At 47.8% G+C, this 17,829-nt stretch overlaps 1 protein-coding gene across 2 annotated transcripts in view; it reads right to left on the bottom strand.

The window, feature by feature from the left end:
• Window positions 1–17,829, bottom strand: part of ITIH2 (inter-alpha-trypsin inhibitor heavy chain 2) — a 40,941-nt gene that overhangs the window by 3,775 nt on the left and 19,337 nt on the right. Inside the window, exons 11-20 of one of the 2 annotated variants that reach the window (XM_081209896.1) lie at window positions 17,649–17,774; window positions 16,271–16,452; window positions 14,764–14,949; window positions 14,043–14,182; window positions 12,862–13,034; window positions 10,571–10,693; window positions 4,429–4,551; window positions 3,044–3,130; window positions 745–858; window positions 114–312 (exon numbers count right to left, since the gene is read on the bottom strand). In XM_081209896.1, coding sequence (XP_081066022.1) covers window positions 114–312; window positions 745–858; window positions 3,044–3,130; window positions 4,429–4,551; window positions 10,571–10,693; window positions 12,862–13,034; window positions 14,043–14,182; window positions 14,764–14,949; window positions 16,271–16,452; window positions 17,649–17,774 — 1,453 coding nt within the window. The remainder of the gene's footprint in view (window positions 1–113; window positions 313–744; window positions 859–3,043; window positions 3,131–4,428; window positions 4,552–10,570; window positions 10,694–12,861; window positions 13,035–14,042; window positions 14,183–14,763; window positions 14,950–16,270; window positions 16,453–17,648; window positions 17,775–17,829) is intronic. The other variant, XM_081209897.1, reaches the window with a different exon arrangement.

The following is a 17,829-nucleotide window of genomic DNA, read 5'->3' as shown; positions in this document are numbered from 1 at the left end:
CACAGGCAACCTGCAGATCACTGTTGGGGCACACAACCTAAAATAACTCTCCCCCACCTAGGGAGATCAACAAGTCTAGGGAAGCCCTGATGCTCATCCGATTTCCCTATTACCTCCTTCGAATGAGGCTTCCTAAATTGGACCAGGAGAGGGATGTGGTGGAGGAGCCATCCTTCAAGCTGATGCCCTCAGTGCTGACTTCAATCTTCAAGCCTTTCTTTTCGAAATTGAACCCGATTTTGCCAAAGTAGGTGTGCAACTTGTTGTTCAAACGCTTCTTGGCCCCAACCAGCTGCCCATTGACAGCAATCCCTACAAAAGAGAAAGAAAGCAGTGTTGGTGTTTCTGCAGATGTACTGCAATCCAGGCTGGCCTTTTTTTGGTCTCTTAGAAGAGTTTGAAGAAGAGTTTGGATTTGATATCCCGCTTTATCACCCCCCTTAAGGAGTCTCAAAGCGGCTCACAATCTCCTTTCCCTTCCTCCCCCACAACAAACACTCTGTGGGGTGAGTGAGGCTGAGAGACTTCAGAGAAGTGTGACTGGCCCAAAGTCACCCAGCAGCTGCATGGGGAGGAGCAGGAAAGCGAACCCGGTTCACCAGATTACAAGTCCACCGCTCTTAACCACCACACCACACTGGCTCTTACAATTTCATCTCCCTGAACGTTTCTGAACTCCCATGTTTCTATGACTGTTTCCAAATGCACAAAATAGCTGCAGAATGGCACTTTTTTCTCCCTTACCGGACTTGGCATCTGAAATTAAGTTCAGGATCGCTCCAGGTTCGGAATCTATATTGAAGCAGATGTTCTTATGCTGCCTCGGCAGGTTGATGATGAAGTGGGGATCGTTGTCGACTGCAGACAGAAACAAATGGTGTATGATCGATGCATGGGTGAGTACCAAAAGTATTTGCTGAGTAAAAAAAATCTTCCATTGCTTATGCAATAGAATGTAATTAATAATAATAATAATAATAATAATAATAATAATAATAATAATAATAATAATAAATTTATTTGTACCCCTGCCACTCTGGGCAGCTCACAATTTGCATTGAGGTCCTTCCTAAAGCTGTCAATCTTCTGCAAAGAAGTTCTTGATCCAATGGTTCTCAAACCGTTTTTTGGCCACCTAAACCTTGGTTCCATGAACTCATCCGCAGCGCCCCCCCCCACCCTGTAAAAAGCCTTATCTAGAATAGCAGAAGCCACAGTAATAAGACAACAAAGCCCAAACAGTAACAATCAATTGGCCATTCATTCAAAATCCAGTTAAAGCTATTTAGTTTAGTTAAGTCAACGAAACTGATGAACTTGATTCAGTAATGCCACCTTCGTAAAGTCTATTAGTCCCACCCCACCCCCACCTCTGTAACTGTGTTGACCCTTGGGGAGCAATACCCCCCGGTTTGGGAATCACTGCCCAAAGCAATGGCAAAAGGGCAAAGACATAAGTGAGAATCAGACAGGCTGATCTCAAAACTGAACTGCAAAAGAGAATACACAGAGCAATCATGAATTACACCCCGCAATGCCACTCTTAAATCATGCCCTGTGTGACACACATTGCACCTGCAAATGGGTTTTTGCTATTTCCAAACTCTGCATTGCAGTGGTGCCTCGGGTTACATATGCTTCAGGTTACAGACTCCGCTAACCCAGAAATAGTGCTTCAGGTTAAGAACTTTGCTTCAGGATGACAACAGAAATCGTGCTCTGGCGGCACGGCAGCAGCGGGAGGCCCCATTAGCTAAAGTGGTGCTTCAGGTTAAGAACAGTTTCAGGTTAAGAACGGACCTACAGAACAAATTAAGTACTTAACCCGAGGTACCACTGTAACTGAAAACAACCCCCACCCCACCCCACCCCAAAGGGAGCTCTAAGAGAAAACAAACTTTGCAATACCACCAACTTGATCTTGGAGCTTTTCGCTCCAGCGCTTTACAAATAACACCCAGTTTTGAGCCAATTGACTTGTCTATGCACCACTGTGGTTCCTCCAAAAAGAAAACTATTTGGAAGTGGCAACAAACTTCCTTCTTTCGAATTGCTAGAATATGTGACTCCTCTGCAACGTGCGACCAACAAACCCCAGCCTGAGCAGCCGTTAAATTGTTCTCTGGATTTTAGGACCAAACAGAAAAGCGCACAATGTTAATTGCATGGAATCATTTAATGTGTCCGGTGTTCTTTAACTATAGCAGCCACAGGTGCAAAAAAGAATTGGGATTGTGGCATGCAAGGAGTTAACCCTTTCCATGCTTCTGAAACCTCCCCCCACCCGAAGTTTTCTGCGGAGGGTAGCAGCTGTGGGGGAGAGCTTCATTGGCAAAGGAAGAGGGTTAAATATTTCCTCTCTGTGTACCCATCAGTGCTGGATTAGACAATGGGCAGACAAAGCACATCCAACTTTGCTGGACTAGCTTAAACCCCACAACAATTTATTGTTATTCACGTTTTATACTGTATTTTATGCTGCTTTTTGTTGCATCAATTAAGTGTTTTAAATTTGTTGTTAGCCGCCCTGAGCCCAGTTTTCTGAACTCGGAAGGGTGGGGTATAAATAAATTATTATTATTATTATTATTATTATTATTATTATTATTATTATTATTATTATTACTCCACACTCTCCCCCCATAGATTTATTAAAGAAAGCACAGATTTATTGCAACACATGGAAAGATCCGATTTCCTCGCATCATTTCTATTTACGTCAGTGGGAAGCCCCCTGGTTTAGCTGGGGATATGGAATAAAAAGAGAACATGTACACCCCAGGCTGAAACCAAGGGACACTCTTTCCCCTACTCAAATGTAGCCCCCTAAAAACTCTTTCGCTCCCATGTTCACATTCACCCCCGTACAGTGGTGGCAGAATGCAGGAAGATCAACAGTAGATGGCGCCAGAGCCAAGGGTAGAACGCAGGAAGACTGACAGTAGGTGGCGCCAGAGAGGCAACTATTTCTAGTTTTGCCTCTGCCCTCCTCCCAGCTGAGTTCAGAGACAGTGGGATGGAAATCCAGCACAGTATCTTCTACCTGCATGTATCCCGCTTTGAGGTAGGTTCTTTGTGCCCAAGGATGTGTTGGAATGACCAGGCTTGGACTGGCCTAAAAGTAAAGGTCCTGTTGTGGGAGAAGATTGGGGAAATATAATTATCCTTCTGGTCAGTAGCAATCTCTTTTTGGAAGAAGGAAATATTGTCAGAATGGAAACCGCAGCTGCGTTTCAGTTACGTACTCCTCGCAGCAAAGGTGTCCTTGGCAATACTGGAGGCGTTGGCCATAGAACGATGACTTAGAACCAACCGCATCGTTAGTAACGCACTAATTGCCATCTTCATTCATGGCTGGGCATTGTTTTCTTTATTTATCCTAAAAGCTAATGCTTTATGGGGGATATATCAGGGTAAGAAATAAATAAAATGTCCTATCTCAAAGATATCAGTAGTCTATGCAACAACGACAAACCCTGGTTTTATGTTGCCAGTATAAAAATTTCCTTATTCCACAATATAAAGCGGGATGTTCTTATGTCAATGCAGGCATAATTCTTGCATATTTCTTAGTTATGGCTGCTAAAACAACAACAACACCCAAATGCAATTAATTCTTGAAGTGTCTTTTTTTTTTTTAAATGCCCCCATGCTCATTAAAAAATGGCCCATGTTTATATCACTGGAACAGAATGCATCATAATACTTTAAGTGTCAGTGGCCAATCAATGGGTTTTCCTGGACGCATGGGAACTGGGCAGCAAAATGTGTTGGAAAACCCAGACATAGCTGCAGTCTGAGCAGCTAGACAAAGGCCCCTCATCACACTTTCCTCCATTATGACAAGATGCATCTAAATCACAGTAAAGGTAAAGGGACCCCTGACCATTAGCTCCAGTTGTAACCGACTCTGGGGCTGCGGCGCTCATCTCACTTTATTGGCCAAGGGAGCCGGTGTACAGCTTCCAGGTCATGTGGCCAGCATGACAAAGCCGCTTCTGGCGAACCAGAGCAGCACACGGAAACGCCGTTTACCTTCCCGCTGGAGTGGTACCTATTTATCTACTTGCACTTGACCTGCTAGGTTGGCAGGAGCAGGGACCGAGCAACGGGAGCTCACCCTGTTGTGGGGATTCGAACCACCGACCTTCTGATTGGCAAGTCCTAGGCTCTGTGGTTTAACCCACAGTGCCACCCACGTCCCTTAAATCACAGTAACTATTTCTAAATTAGCACATGCTCAGACGGCAGTAGAGGAGTAAGTTTTAATGCTCCTGATGCTCTCTCTGGTTCTGTATCTAGATTTGGGCCAACAACCCTTCAGACAGAGGACTTCCCTTCATAAAGGAGGACACACAGCCACCTTGAAGTGAGGAAACCCAGATGGCGATAAAAAAGGGGGGAGGGAAAGAGTCCAACATCTATTACCTGCATGTATGGCAGAAATAGTTGGACCCATGACAGCCGCTAACGGACCCTGAGGTTTCACCGTAGGTTTCGCCCAAGATGGGATGGAATTGTCAGTCGGTGCTGGGCCAATAACTAAGGATCCTGTTCAGATAAACCAGAAGATAACTGTCATGTGCAATTAGCGCATTAACCACAGAGCGTTTGGGTTTCGCTTTAACAGCCTCGGTCCAGTATACCTGAAGGAGCGTCTCCACCCCCATCATTCTGCCCTGACACTGAGGTCCAGCACCGAGGGCCTTCTGGCGGTCCCCTCGCTGCGAGAAGCTAAGTTACAGGGAACCAGGCAGAGGGCCTTCTCAGTAGTGGCACCCTCCCACCAGTTGTCAAAGAGAACAACAACTACCAGACTTTTAGAAGACATCTGAAGGCAGCCCTGTTTAGGGAAGTTTTTGATGTTTAACAGACCACTGTATTTTAATACTTTGTTGGAAGCCGCCCAGAGTGGGGGTGGGGTATAAATAATAAATAAATAATTAATAAATAATAATAATAATAATAATAATCATTATCATTATCATTATTATTTAACGGTGCAGCTCTCATTTTAACATTTGCATCGTTACCACAAATGTGCCCAACGCAGCCATTTTTAATTTTTTTTAAAAAAGGAGTTAGCAGTGCAAACTTTGAAGCAGTAGAGGCTGGTCCATTTGGGTCAATGGGGCGCTGCTTCACCAACCCTCCCTCGGTTCACTTGCCGCTCTGCCTCCTTACTCACAACCACTATGGAGGGTTTGCTCTGCTTATTGGCTTCCTCCCATTTAGTCTCAGTGTGGCTCCTGTGGAACTCAGCAGGGCAGAAGGGGGGGGGACTAGAATTAAGACAGTGCCTCTGGTTCCAGCTGCTGTTGGTCTCCCTGCCTTCGGCCCAACTAACCTCAAAGGGCACCAGCCATCACTGCCTTGATGATGATGATGATGATGATGATGATGATGATAATAATAATTATACCCTGCCCTTTCCGGTTCAAAAGCCTGGCTCAGGGCGGCTAACAACAAATTTAAAACACTTTAAAACAATTATAAAGGCAGCATAAAATACAGTATAAAAACATGAATAACAATAAAAATCAAAAATCAGTTAGATAATCCCCAGGGCTAGCTGGCTGAATTGGTCCTACTTGGGCCAGCGAGGAGGCCAGGGGAGAATTAGCTGTGGGGTCTCAGAGTGGGTAATCTTCATAAAAGGGGAGGGGGAGGGAAGAGAAGGGAAATAAAAGATCAGGCTGAATTCAAATTAAAGCCCAGGTGGAATAGCTCTCTCTTACAGGCCCGACAGAAGGAGGTTAAATCCTGAAGGGCCCTAGTCTCATGGGACAGAGCATTCCACCAGGTTGGAGCCATCACTGAGAAGGCCCTGGCCCTGGTGGAGGAAAGTCTGACTTCCTTAGGGCGCGGGTCCTTTAAACTGTGGTTATTCATGGACCTTAAGGTCCTCAGCGGAGCAGAGCAGGAGAAGCGGTCCCATAGATACGAGGGCCCTAAGCCACAAAGGGCTTTAAAGGTGCACAACCATAGCGTCACCTAGCAAGAGAATCCTTCTCTCCACCATAAGGGTGTGTCCGCACCAGGGCCATCTTTAGCATATGCACTGCTGGCGTGCAAAGATCCGTCCAGTGCCCCCAAATTTTGATGTAAGAGGGGGGCGCCAGATACATTGATTCTGCAGCTCTTCCGCAAAAGAGAACGGAAATGACCCAGCAATCGTGGTCGACCGGTTGGACATCCCAGAGGGAGATAATTAAGAGCTTAGGTGGATTCAGCGGCAGGCACCTGGCGCCCCCGGAATTTGTCGCCCAGGTGCCCCGCACCCCTTGCACCCCAGGGAGAGATGGCCCTGGTCAGGACAGCAAGAAGAGGAAGAGTTGTGCATCATAAACCTTTCTTTTTCTTTCTTTCTTCTTTCTTGCAATTGACCAGTATACACATGGGCAAAGCCAGAATTTATGTTGGAAGGGGGGGGGGAGAGAACTCAGCTATCTGCCAAGTGATTGGTCAGTTAGTTTAAGTATTTTTATTTACCGTATTTACGTGAATCTAATGCGCCATCGAATCTAACGCGCACCTCAGTTTTCAAAACCTTGAAACCCAGAAAGTATTTGCTATGTCAGCGGTGTTTTTCAAGCTTGCAATCGAATTTAATGCACCATCAAATCTAATGTGCATGCTAATTTTTGCGATGTACGGTAATTTGGCCAAAAAAAGGTGCGCAGTACATTTGAGTAAATACGGTATTTACTTGATTTAGGGGGGCAACTGCCCTCCTGCCCCCCTAGCTATGCTCATGAATGTACACATTTTACAAGATAAATAAAAATCTATTATAAAGGCCTTCTAAAACAATATAGGGCAATGTACTTAAGTTGTCAATTTCCCTCCCCTAATTCCCATCACAACCCAAGAGCCTGATGAGAAACAAGGTTTTTCGTGTGTGTATTTCTTAAATCACCTCTGATAGAAACACAAACAATTCTGGTATATGGCATGATACATATAATATTATACACTCCAGGTATCCTGAAAGAAACCAGCACTTTGAAAGATGCATAACAACAAGGCATATACACATATAAAACGCATATGTGCTAATACTTGTGAAATTATGTTGCAGGACTGTAGGGCTACATGGGACTTGATTCTTCAGTACATATAATATACTTTTGTATCTGTACCATTTTGCATATAATTAGTCAGGCTTTCCCCACGTTTGTTTTTAAACAGCAGTACTCGGACAAAACTGGGTGCCCCATTGTGGGCAAAGCTCAGCGGGTTCCGTTGTTTATTTATTTTTAATTTCATGAAATATATGCACTGCTTGATTGCAAACAACAACCTCAAAGCAGTTTACAAAAAGGACAAATCAATAAAATTATGAGTGAAAACAGGCAGAACATTCAAAAAATGAAAAGCAGCAATAAACTAAAGAACACACCAGCATTCTAGATGCCCGGGTAAAAGTAAAAGTAAAGGGACCCCTGACCATTAGGTCCAGTAGTGACCGACTCTGGGGTTGCGGCACTCATCTCGCTTTACTGGCCGAGGGAGCCGGTGTACAGCTTCCGGGTCATGTGGCCAGCATGACTAAGCCACTTCTGGCGAACCAGAGCAGCGCACAGAAACGCCATTTACCTTCCCGCCAAAGTGGTACCTATTTATCTACTTGCACTTTGATGTGCTTTCGAACTGCTAGGTTGGCAGGAGCAGGGACCGAGCAACAGGAGCTCACCCCATTGCGGGGATTCGAACTGCCGACCTTCTGATTGATTGATTGATTGATTGTTTGTTAAGGATGCTGAGAGTTGTTAGGAGACCCCTTTCCCCCTCACAGAGTTCTTAGAGTAGTTAAACAATCTATCCCTCCTCACAATGAACTCTGGGAATTGTAGTTTTTGTGAAGGGAATGGGGGGGGTGTCTCCTAACAACTCTCAGCTTTTCTATCGGACTATACATTCAAAGTGGTAATATAACTGAAATATACTCGGAGTCAAGAGTGGATTTCATGCTCTTTATTCAGCTCATAGTGAGGAATGCAAGTTCCCCCGAAATGTCTGTTTTACATACATTATTTACACAATGGGCCCCACGTGATTGGCTAATTCCGGGTCTCCCCCTCAGGCCAATCAGGTTGTGGATTAACTTCCACCAGGAGTTGGATTGGGTGGCTCCTGCAGACCAATCAGACTGCTGTATTTTGGATCCTATTGTTCTAGGACCAATCAGACTGCTGCATTCTGAATCCTATTGTTCTAGGACCAATCAGACTGCTGCATTCTGAATCCTATTGTTCTAGGACCAATCAGACTGCTGCATTTTGGATCCTATTCAACTCAGTACATAACAATAACGCTTCAAAGAGTCGTCTCTGCAGAGCATCCTGGGAACTGTAGTTTGCTGAGGGTTTGCTGAGACTTGTGAGGAGACCCCCTTTCCCCCTCTTAGAGCTACAGTTCCCAGAGTGGTTTAACAATCACTCCTTCTTCCTAGGGAGCTCTGGGATATAAATGCAATAAATAAATAAAAATAAAATACCCAGGCATTGTAAGACCCATGTCAGCTGCTACCTGGCTAACGTTGCAGGAGTCCTCAGAACCCCAGGTGGTCTCTCCCCCTTCAGAGAACCAGCAGGTGGTGGTGGTGGGTCTTATTTCAAGAGTTTTGTTATTCCTTTTCACCGCTGGAAACATTCTGTTCATTTGTTTTCATTCAGCCTTCCTGGCCAGTTTCTGACTTCTCCTCTTTACATAACGTCTACTTCTAGCTACCACAGACCTCCCCTTTCTCCTTCTCTCCCTCTTCCTCCCTTCCAGTAGGCTCCTTGGGGCAGCCTAATTTCTTTCACAGCCTGTCCTGTTCCCTTCCACCTCCTCTTGGCTCCTTCTTCACTCTCGCTTTCTCCAAGCTTCCTCTGTTTACCTTCAGTTTCACTCCTGTCCCCCTCTTTGTGCTGCTGGTACCGGCTGGTACTGAGCAAGAACCTCTCAGGGATGCTGCCGTTTAATCTGCTGCAAGACTCCCTCAGCAGCCTCCTGCCCACCAGCCTTGCCCATCCAGTGCCTCAACTGTGCATTGGGTCAGCCACAGAGTCGTAGTGCTACCCCTTCCCCTTAACCCACAGACGAAAAAGGTAAAGGTAAAGGTACCCCTGACCATTAGGTCCAGTCACGGATGACTCTGGGGTTGTGCGCTCATCTCGCTTTATTGGCCAAGGGAGCCGGAGTACAGCTTCCAGGTCATGTGGCCAGCATGACTAAGCCACTCCTGGCGAACCAGAGCAGCGCATGGAAACGCTGTTTTCCTTCCCGCCGGAGTGGTACCTATTTATCTACTTGCACTAGTATGCTTTCAAACTGCTAGGCTGGCAGGAGCTGGGACCGAACAACGGGAGCTCACCCGTCGTGGGGATTTGAACCGCCAACCTTCTGATCGGCAAACCCTAGTCTCTGTGGTTTAGACCACAGTGCCACCTGCGTCCCTACTAACCCACAGACAAAACTCTGCAGCAAATAAAGTCATAGAATCATAGGGACCCCTAAGGACCATCTAGTCCAGGGGTCAGGTCCACTGTCCCTCAGACCTTGTGGGGGGCTGGACTATTTTTGGGGGGGAGGGGGGTAATGAACGAATTCCTATGCCCCACAAATAACCCAGAGATGCATTTTAAATAAAAGCACACATTCTACTCATGTAAAAACACGCTGATTCCTGGACCGTCCGCGGGCCGGAATGAGAAGGCGATTGGGCCGCATCCAGCCCACGGGCCTTAGGTTGCCTACCCCTGCCCTTGATCACCTTGGTCTCCCTCCTCTGCACACCTTCCAGCTTGTCAACATCCTTCTTAAATTCTGGGGCCCAGAACTAGACATGGAATGTGTGGCTTATGGCACTGATAATGATCTAGTCCATGGGTAGGCAAACTATGGCCTGGGGGCCAGATCTGGCCCAATCGCCTTCTCAATCCGGCCCGCGGATGGTCCGGGAATCAGTGTGTTTTTACATGAGTAGAATGTGTCCTTTTATTTAAAATGCATCTCTGGGTTATTTGTGGGGCATAGGAATTCACTCATCCCCCCAAAAAAAATATAATCCAGCCCCCCACAAGGTCTGAGGGATGGTGGAACAGCCCCCTGCTGAAAAAGTTTGCTGACCCCTGATAGTCCAACCCCCTGGTGCAACGCAGGAATCTCAACTCAAGCATCCATGACAGATGGCCACCCAACCTCTGCTTAAAAATCTCCAAGGATGGAGAGCCCACAACCTCTCAAGGGAGACCGTTCTATGGTTGAACAGCTCTTATCATCAGAAAGTCCTTTCTAAGGTTTGGTTGGAATCTCCTTTCTTGGATTTTGAATCCATTGGTTCACATATTACCCCTTGGAGCAGCGCAAAATAAGCTTTCTCCATTTGACAGCCTTGTAGATGTTTTAAGATGGCTATCAGATCACCTCTCGGCCTTCTCTTCTCCAGGCTAAATCACAATGGGCTTAATATATTTCAGTGGCTTCCCCTGTCTTTAGGTTTTGCACTCTCCTCCCCCATATGGTCACTGCAGGGGGGAGGGGGGAGCGAGTGAGCACAATGCAGAGACCCATTTTCTCTTACCGGCATGTATGGCTGATGCCGTTGGGCCCATGAGGAGAGATGAAGGATCTTTTGCCCCGGATGTGGGCTTGGCCCAAGCTGGGATGGAATTCTCAGGCTTGGGGTGGCCAACAGCTAAAGCACCTGTAAGAAAAAGGGAATGAAATTACAACAGACCCATGAAAAGGTAAAGGACCCCTGGATGGTTAAGTCCAGTCAAAGGCGACTATGGGGTGTGGCGCTCATCTCGCTTTCAGGCCGAGGGAGCTGGCGTTTGTCCACAGACAGCTTTCCAGGTCATGTGGCCAGCATTACTAAACTGCTTCTGGTGCAATGGGACGCTGTGACGGAAACCAGAGCGCATGGAAATGCCGTTTACCTTCCCGTCGCAGCGATACCTAGTGTGATGGCCTGGGATTTGGACTCGGATGCTGAACCTGAGGGATCCCAGGCTGCACAGGAGTCCCTGCCTCCAGAACCAGCTGAGCTGGGGCTGGGGCTTGAGCCTGAAGGGTCCTCACCTGCAGTGGCGTAGCGTGGGTTGTCAGCACCCGGGGCAAGGCAAGTAATTTGCGCCCCCTAACCCGTGGATTTGCGCCCCCTAACCCGTGGATTTGCGCAGTGGCGTAGCGTGGGTTGTCAGCACCCGGGGCAAGGCAAGTAATTTGTGCCCCCTAACCCGTGGATTTGCGCCCCCTAACCCGTGGATTTGCGCAGTGGCGTAGCGTGGGTCGTCAGCACCCGGGGCAAGTCATTTGCGCCCCCTAACCCGTGGATTTGCGCCCCCTAACGCGTGGATTTGCGCAGTGGCGTAGCGTGGGTCAGCACCCACGGCAAGGCAAGTAATTTGCGCCCCCTAACCCGTGGATTTGCGGCCCCTAACCCGTGGATTTGCGCAGTGGCGTAGCGTGGGTTGTCAGCACCAGGGGCAAGGCATGTAATTTGTGCCCCCTAACCCGTGGATTTGCGCCCCCTAACCCGTGGATTTGCGCAGTGGCGTAGCGTGGGTTGTCAGCACCCGGGGCAAGGCAAGTAATTTGCGCCCCCTAACCCGTGGATTTGCGCCCCCTAACCCGTGGATTTGCGCAGTGGCGTAGCGTGGGTTGTCAGCACCCGGGGCAAGGCAAGTAATTTGTGCCCCCTAACCCGTGGATTTGCGCCCCCTAACCCGTGGATTTGCGCAGTGGCGTAGCGTGGGTTGTCAGCACCCGGGGCAAGGCAAGTAATTTGCGCCCCCTAACCCGTGGATTTGCGCCCCCTAACCCATGGATTTGCGCAGTGGCGTAGCGTGGGTTGTCAGCACCCGGGGCAAGGCAAGTAATTTGTGCCCCCTAACCCGTGGATTTGCGCCCCCTAACCCATGGATTTGCGCCCCCTAACCCGTGGATTTGTGCAGTGGCGTAGCATGGGTTGTCAGCACCCGGGGCAAGGCAAGTAATTTGTGCCCCCTAACCCGTGGATTTGCGCCCCCTAACCCGTGGATTTGCGCCCCCTAACCCATGGATTTGCGCCCCCTAACCCTAACCCCCAGATGTTGCGCCCGGTGCAGCCGGCCCCCCCTGCACCCCCCACGCTACGCCACTGCTCACCTGCGCTGGATCCTCAGGTGCAGGCTCCAGCTGAGTCTGCTCTGGCTCCTGAGGTGATGGAGGACCCATTGCCTGCAGGTGCTCCACTCTCAGCCCCGGCAGAGGAAACTGAGGTTGACTCTGGGTCCGGTAACCCTCCAGCCTCTCCTGGGCTGCAGAGGCTCAGGGCAGAGAGGCAGAGAGTACCAAGTTCCTGCAGGAGGAGTGTTCGCCTCCAGGCCAGGAGAGGCAAGTCACCAGAGGATCGGGGCAGGTAAAAGCCAGCCAGCCCCAGTCCCAAGTTGTGGGAGCAACATTGTTGGTTGCTAGTTCCTGCCTGAACCCTGTCCTGCTTTTCTGCCAGAGCTTCTGACTGGCCCTGGCTCCCTGCTTGCATGCCTGTTCCTGACTTCACCTGACTCCCTGCCCTGCACCCAGCTTCAGCTACTATGGACTGCCTTCACATTGCACCTTCAACCACGGACCGGACTTGGACCTCGCCTCTCAGGTAACCCACGGGACCAGCACACTTGCACTTGACGTGCTTTCAAACTGCTAGGTTGGCAGGAGCTGGGACAGAGCAAGGGGAGCTCACCCCATTGCAGAGATTCGAACCGCCGACCTTCCGATCGGCAAGCCCAAGAGGCTCAGTGGTTGAGACCACAGCACTACCCACGTCCTTTACCTACAGACCTATGTAGCGCTGTGTCGTACCCTGACAACTGGGAATAGTGTGGAACCAACCTGGGCAGCACCCTCTTTTGCGGTCTTGGGGCGAGTCAGCCAACATCAGCTCGTCTCCACTTGGGCTCTCAATCAACATCGCTGTGTATGGGGTCACAATGTGATGGTCCAAAGACATCTGCAAGATCTTCTTTGTGATGTTCCTTTTCAGGGCAGCCGTAGTGGCCAGGTTTCTAGGTGGTACAAAAACAAATTATCTTAAAGGTGTGGAAGATAGAACAAGCTTCTTTTCTCCTGGGTAGGACTCAAACCAAGTTGCAAGGAAGGAGATTTGCGATTCAACATTACAAAGAACTTTCCAACTGTTAGAGCTGTTTGACTGTGGAATGGTCTCCCTCACCAGCTTGTAGACTCTCCTTCCTTGGAGGTTTTTAAGGAGAGGTGGGATGGCCATCTGTCATGGATGCTTTAAAAGAGATTCCAGCATTGCAGGGGGGTTGGACTAGATGACCCTCAGGATCCCTTCCCTTCTATGATTCTGTGATTCTATGAACCCTCTCCACTACCAAGGAATGAGTGAATCTGTCAAATTTTGTTTCTCTCCCTTTCATATCCATATCCATTTGTGAATATATATATATATATCGGTGGGGGGAGAATTTCTCAAACTGTTTCGGTTTGCATGTTGCTTCTTAAGGGTAAAGGGACCCCTGACCATTAGGTCCAGTCGTGACTGACACTGGGATTGCGGCGCTCATCTCGCTTTATTGGCCGAGGGAGCCGGCGTACAGCATCTGGGTCATGTGGCCAGCAGGACTAAGCCACTTCTGGAGAACCAGAGCAGTGCACGGAAATGCCGTTTACCTTCCCGCTGGAGTGGTACCTATTTATCTACTTGCACTTTGACGTGCTTTCGATCTGCTAGGTTGGCAGGAGCTGGGACCGAGCAACGGGAGCTCACCCCGTCGCAGGGATTTGAACCGCCGACCTTCTGATCGGCAAGTCCTAGGCTCTGTGGTTTAACCCACAGCGCCACCCGCACTTCTTAAAGGGTGATTTAAGCAAGTTTGCCTTTAAACTGAGCCAGTCACTATCCCACTCCACAGAATGTGTATTAATTGTACAGTACACAGAATCACTAGTACTCGGTCCCAACTAGCATTATTTCAGAGCTAGAATTACAGAAATTCTTTCTCTTCTGGGAAGGCTCTAAGAAATCCACTGAGTGCTTTCCTTCTCACCTCTCCGCCATCAGTTGGTTGATGGTAATGTAGGCCCACAGCTTTTCAGTGAATTTTGGGTCTGCATGATTATCTTTGCTCAGGAACTCATCCAGTCCCTCAACATCGGCCAGAGTCTCCAAGACCAGCTGTGCATTGGACTAAAAATGGGGAAGAGAAATAAGAGAGATACAAAGACCTTTTGTGAGAAACTTCCCCTCAGGTGCTATGTTGATGCAAATAAAGTGTTTCTTACCCATCCTTCAAAAACAGGAATGGGAAAATCGGTCCATTTCTAGTTTCTCCATTTTCCAATCAAAAGTTCAGCTCTTCACATTTCCATATTGGTTTGGGAATTCCTGATTTTAAAAGTCCTCAATAAAATTCACCAGCATTTTAGGGAGAATTGCTCCTAATATATGCACATTTCTATATGCAATTTTGGCTAATTTACTTAATTTTGCAAGCAATTTCCCCCAAATAAAATGCATCTGTTGCATGTTATTTTCGCTAAGATATGTATCTCACATATGTTTTACCTAGTCTATGCATTTCTGTACATGTTGCAAGAGATGAAGAAGTGCATTGCAGATGTGAATTCTGAAAGATGGCTGCAATTTGGTTTGCAGTTCACCTGGTAAATAAAAAACTGATTCAAATTTCACCCCCCACCCCTACTTTCCCACAGTGGCATAAACATCTGCACTGGGGAAAGAGATAAATGGGCAAACACTATACTCACGGCAGTGGCTGTAATCATACTCTGCAAGTGTTGCACGTTTTCAGTGTCTACTTTTCCTGCTACCACAATCTCAGAGCCTCCAAAATAGTTCTGGAAAGTGTTGTGGGTGACATCGGACACCATTCCGTGCGGGTAGTTGAACTCCAGCTTTTTGAGAAGTGGCGTGGAGACTTGGTTGTAGAATTTCTGCAAAACCCAACGAGGAGGAGAAGTGAGGACAGCTTGGTTTTTAAGAGAAACTTGCATCAGGCATGTGCAAGATAGTAATAATAATATAATAATAATCTATTATTTATACCCCGCCCATCTGGCCGGGCCTCCCCAGCCACTCTGGGTGGCTTCCAACAAAATATTAAAATACAGTAATGCATCAAACATTAAAAGCTTCCCTAAACAGGGCTGCCTTCAGATGTCTTCTAAAAGTCTGGTAGTTGTTCTCTTTGACACCTGGTGGGAGGGCATTCCACAGGGCGGGTGCCACTACCGAGAAGGCCCTCTGCCTGGTTCCCTGTAACTTGGCTTGTCGCAGGGAGGGAACTGCCAGAAGGCCCTTGGAGGTGGACCTCAGTGTCCAGGCAGAATGATGGGGGTGGAGATGCTCCTTCAGGTATACTGGGCCGAGGCCGTTTAGGGCTTTAAAGGTCAGCACCAGCACTTTGAATTGTGCTCGGAAATGTACTGGGAATCTGGTATCCTAAGAAGAACAGGACAGAACAGCAGTGAGGAAACTGGGGACAGGGAGGAGAAGATGGGATTCAAAAATCTTTAGTCAAGACCCTCTACATTCATTCTATAAAAGTTATTTTTTGTAGGGGTTCCTCCAGGTGTCCTATTTTTAGTGTGCAAACATTCAACTGGCCAGCTAAACCAGGTAAGCACAACTGCTTGCTTCTTGTTCTCTCCTGTCCCTTATTCAGCTAACGTGAACTAGCAATAAGCCTGCTGCTGCTAATGTCCTTTGCGCCGTGATTCCTAAGTGTTCAACAGCCAACTAGCTGGCTGCTGGGTGTTTGAAAACCACAGGCAGGGGATTTCAACAGATAGATAGGACAACCCACCTGCCAATCATGAGACACCTGAGTGTCATGTGATGGACAGGTGGGTTTGCCTCACCAACTTGTCACAGTTATCTGGCCCCTCAAGCTAAAACACCTCTATTAGAAGAAAGGTCCTAATTGTATAAGCTGTTCAACAGTGTAACAGATTGCCCTGGGAGTTGACGGGGTCACTTTCACAGGATGTATTTTTAAACAGAGGCTGGATAGCCATCTATTCATGGATCCTGAACTTCTTGCACCTGCAAGAAGTTAGTTTAGATGTCCTCCAACAACCCTTGCAAGTCTTTGGTTCTATTAAATCCAGATAATTTAACAGATAACCAGATGATAAGATGATGATGATGATGATTTTTGTAAAGAGGATGGATGTGTCATGTTTTCCTTTCATTCTCACCCTCCTTTGTGTTCCATGAAATTTTGTATAATGGGGAGAGAGGGTGGAAATTCACCTTCATTTGAGATGAGGTCTCCTGGTTCCCAAAAACCCTCTGGGCAACGCCATTGTTTTCATGAGCTAGCCTTTTCAGAAAATCATAATCCACGTCGAATCCGATACCAAGGCAGAACAAAGAGATATCGTCCCGAATGTTCTTCTTCACGTTCTTCTGAATTGTAGGCAGCTTAAGTTCTCCTGATGGGGAATGGAAAGGAAGGAAATGGTCACATTCACCCAGGACTGTTCCATTAAAGTGTTGCATGTGAGTCCCAAAATGAAGGAAAAGAATAAATCAAGATGCTGTTTCTTGGTAAAATGGTACCTTGGTTCTCAAACGCCTTGGTACTCAAACAACTTGGAACCCGAACACTGCAAACCCGGAAGTAAGTGTTCCGGTTCGTGAACTTTTTTCGGAAGCTGAATGTGCTCCATTTTGAGTGTTGCGCTTCCGATTTGAGTGCCGCACTTCTGTTTTGAGTGTTACGCTGTCTGTTTTTGCTATCTACTTTGCATTTTTGTCGCTCTTTTTTGTTTCGTTTTTATGACTGTGGAACCCAGTTCAGCTACTGATTGATTGATTGATTGATTGATTGATCATCTATTCCAGGGGTAGGCAACCTAAGGCCCATGGGCCACAAGCGGCCCACGGGGGGGGGGTCATTTAATCGGTCCACGAGCCACCCCCAAACCGAGCCGCCCACTCGGTGAGTCCCCGCGCGCTGCGCTAAACGTGTCTGTGCAGACGCAGTCACTGGAAATCGCGTCTGCACAGATGAAGATGCAGACACTGGAAATCACTGGCACTCACAGCCCGGCCCATGGAGGGATCTCCGCTGGAGTGAACTGGCCCGGGTGAGGTAAACCTTGTCGACCCCTGATCTATTCCGACCCCCTGCAATCACAGCTAAAGAATCCCTGATGGATTGGCCACCCAACCCAAAAAACCCCTTTGTGCTGTGATGCTCTCCCCAATGCTACCACATTATTTCTCTTCAGAGGGGATATAGCACAATAAAAGTGAGACAATCTCCCCCTGCCCCCAAACGCTTGACCGCCCCAATAGCATCATGAGAACAAATATTCATGAATGGGCATTGGAAAGGATATTGTGTGTGTGCACATGCATGCATGCACACAATAGGTTTAACTGAACTCAGTGGTGCCACAGGCTAGTTAGTCATGTTTAGGACCACAAGGAGAAGGGGACGACAGAGGACGAGATGGTTGGATAGTGTTCTCGAAGCTACCAGCATGAGTTTGGCCAAACTGCGGGAAGCAGTGGAAGACAGGAGTGCCTGGCGTGCTCTGGTCCATGGGGTCACGAAGAGTCGGACACAAGTAAACGACTAAACAACAACAACAGGACCACATTGTAGACGCAGGATTCTTACCAACGGTAGGATCTCCATCTGACACCAGCACGATCATGGATACAGAGTTTGGATCCAACAATCCTAGACTTGTAGCTTCATTTAAAATAAAGATGGCCCGGAGAAGGGCGTCGTTGATGTTTGTTCCTGTTTCAAAAAATGAGAAAGAGGCAATAAGCAGACAGATACAGAGGGAAATAGG

Source organism: Podarcis bocagei (assembly GCF_964188305.1).
Source record: "Podarcis bocagei genome assembly, chromosome: 10".
NCBI classification, from domain to species: Eukaryota; Metazoa; Chordata; class Lepidosauria; order Squamata; family Lacertidae; genus Podarcis; species Podarcis bocagei.
This window is presented reverse-complemented; position numbering and strand designations above follow the sequence as displayed.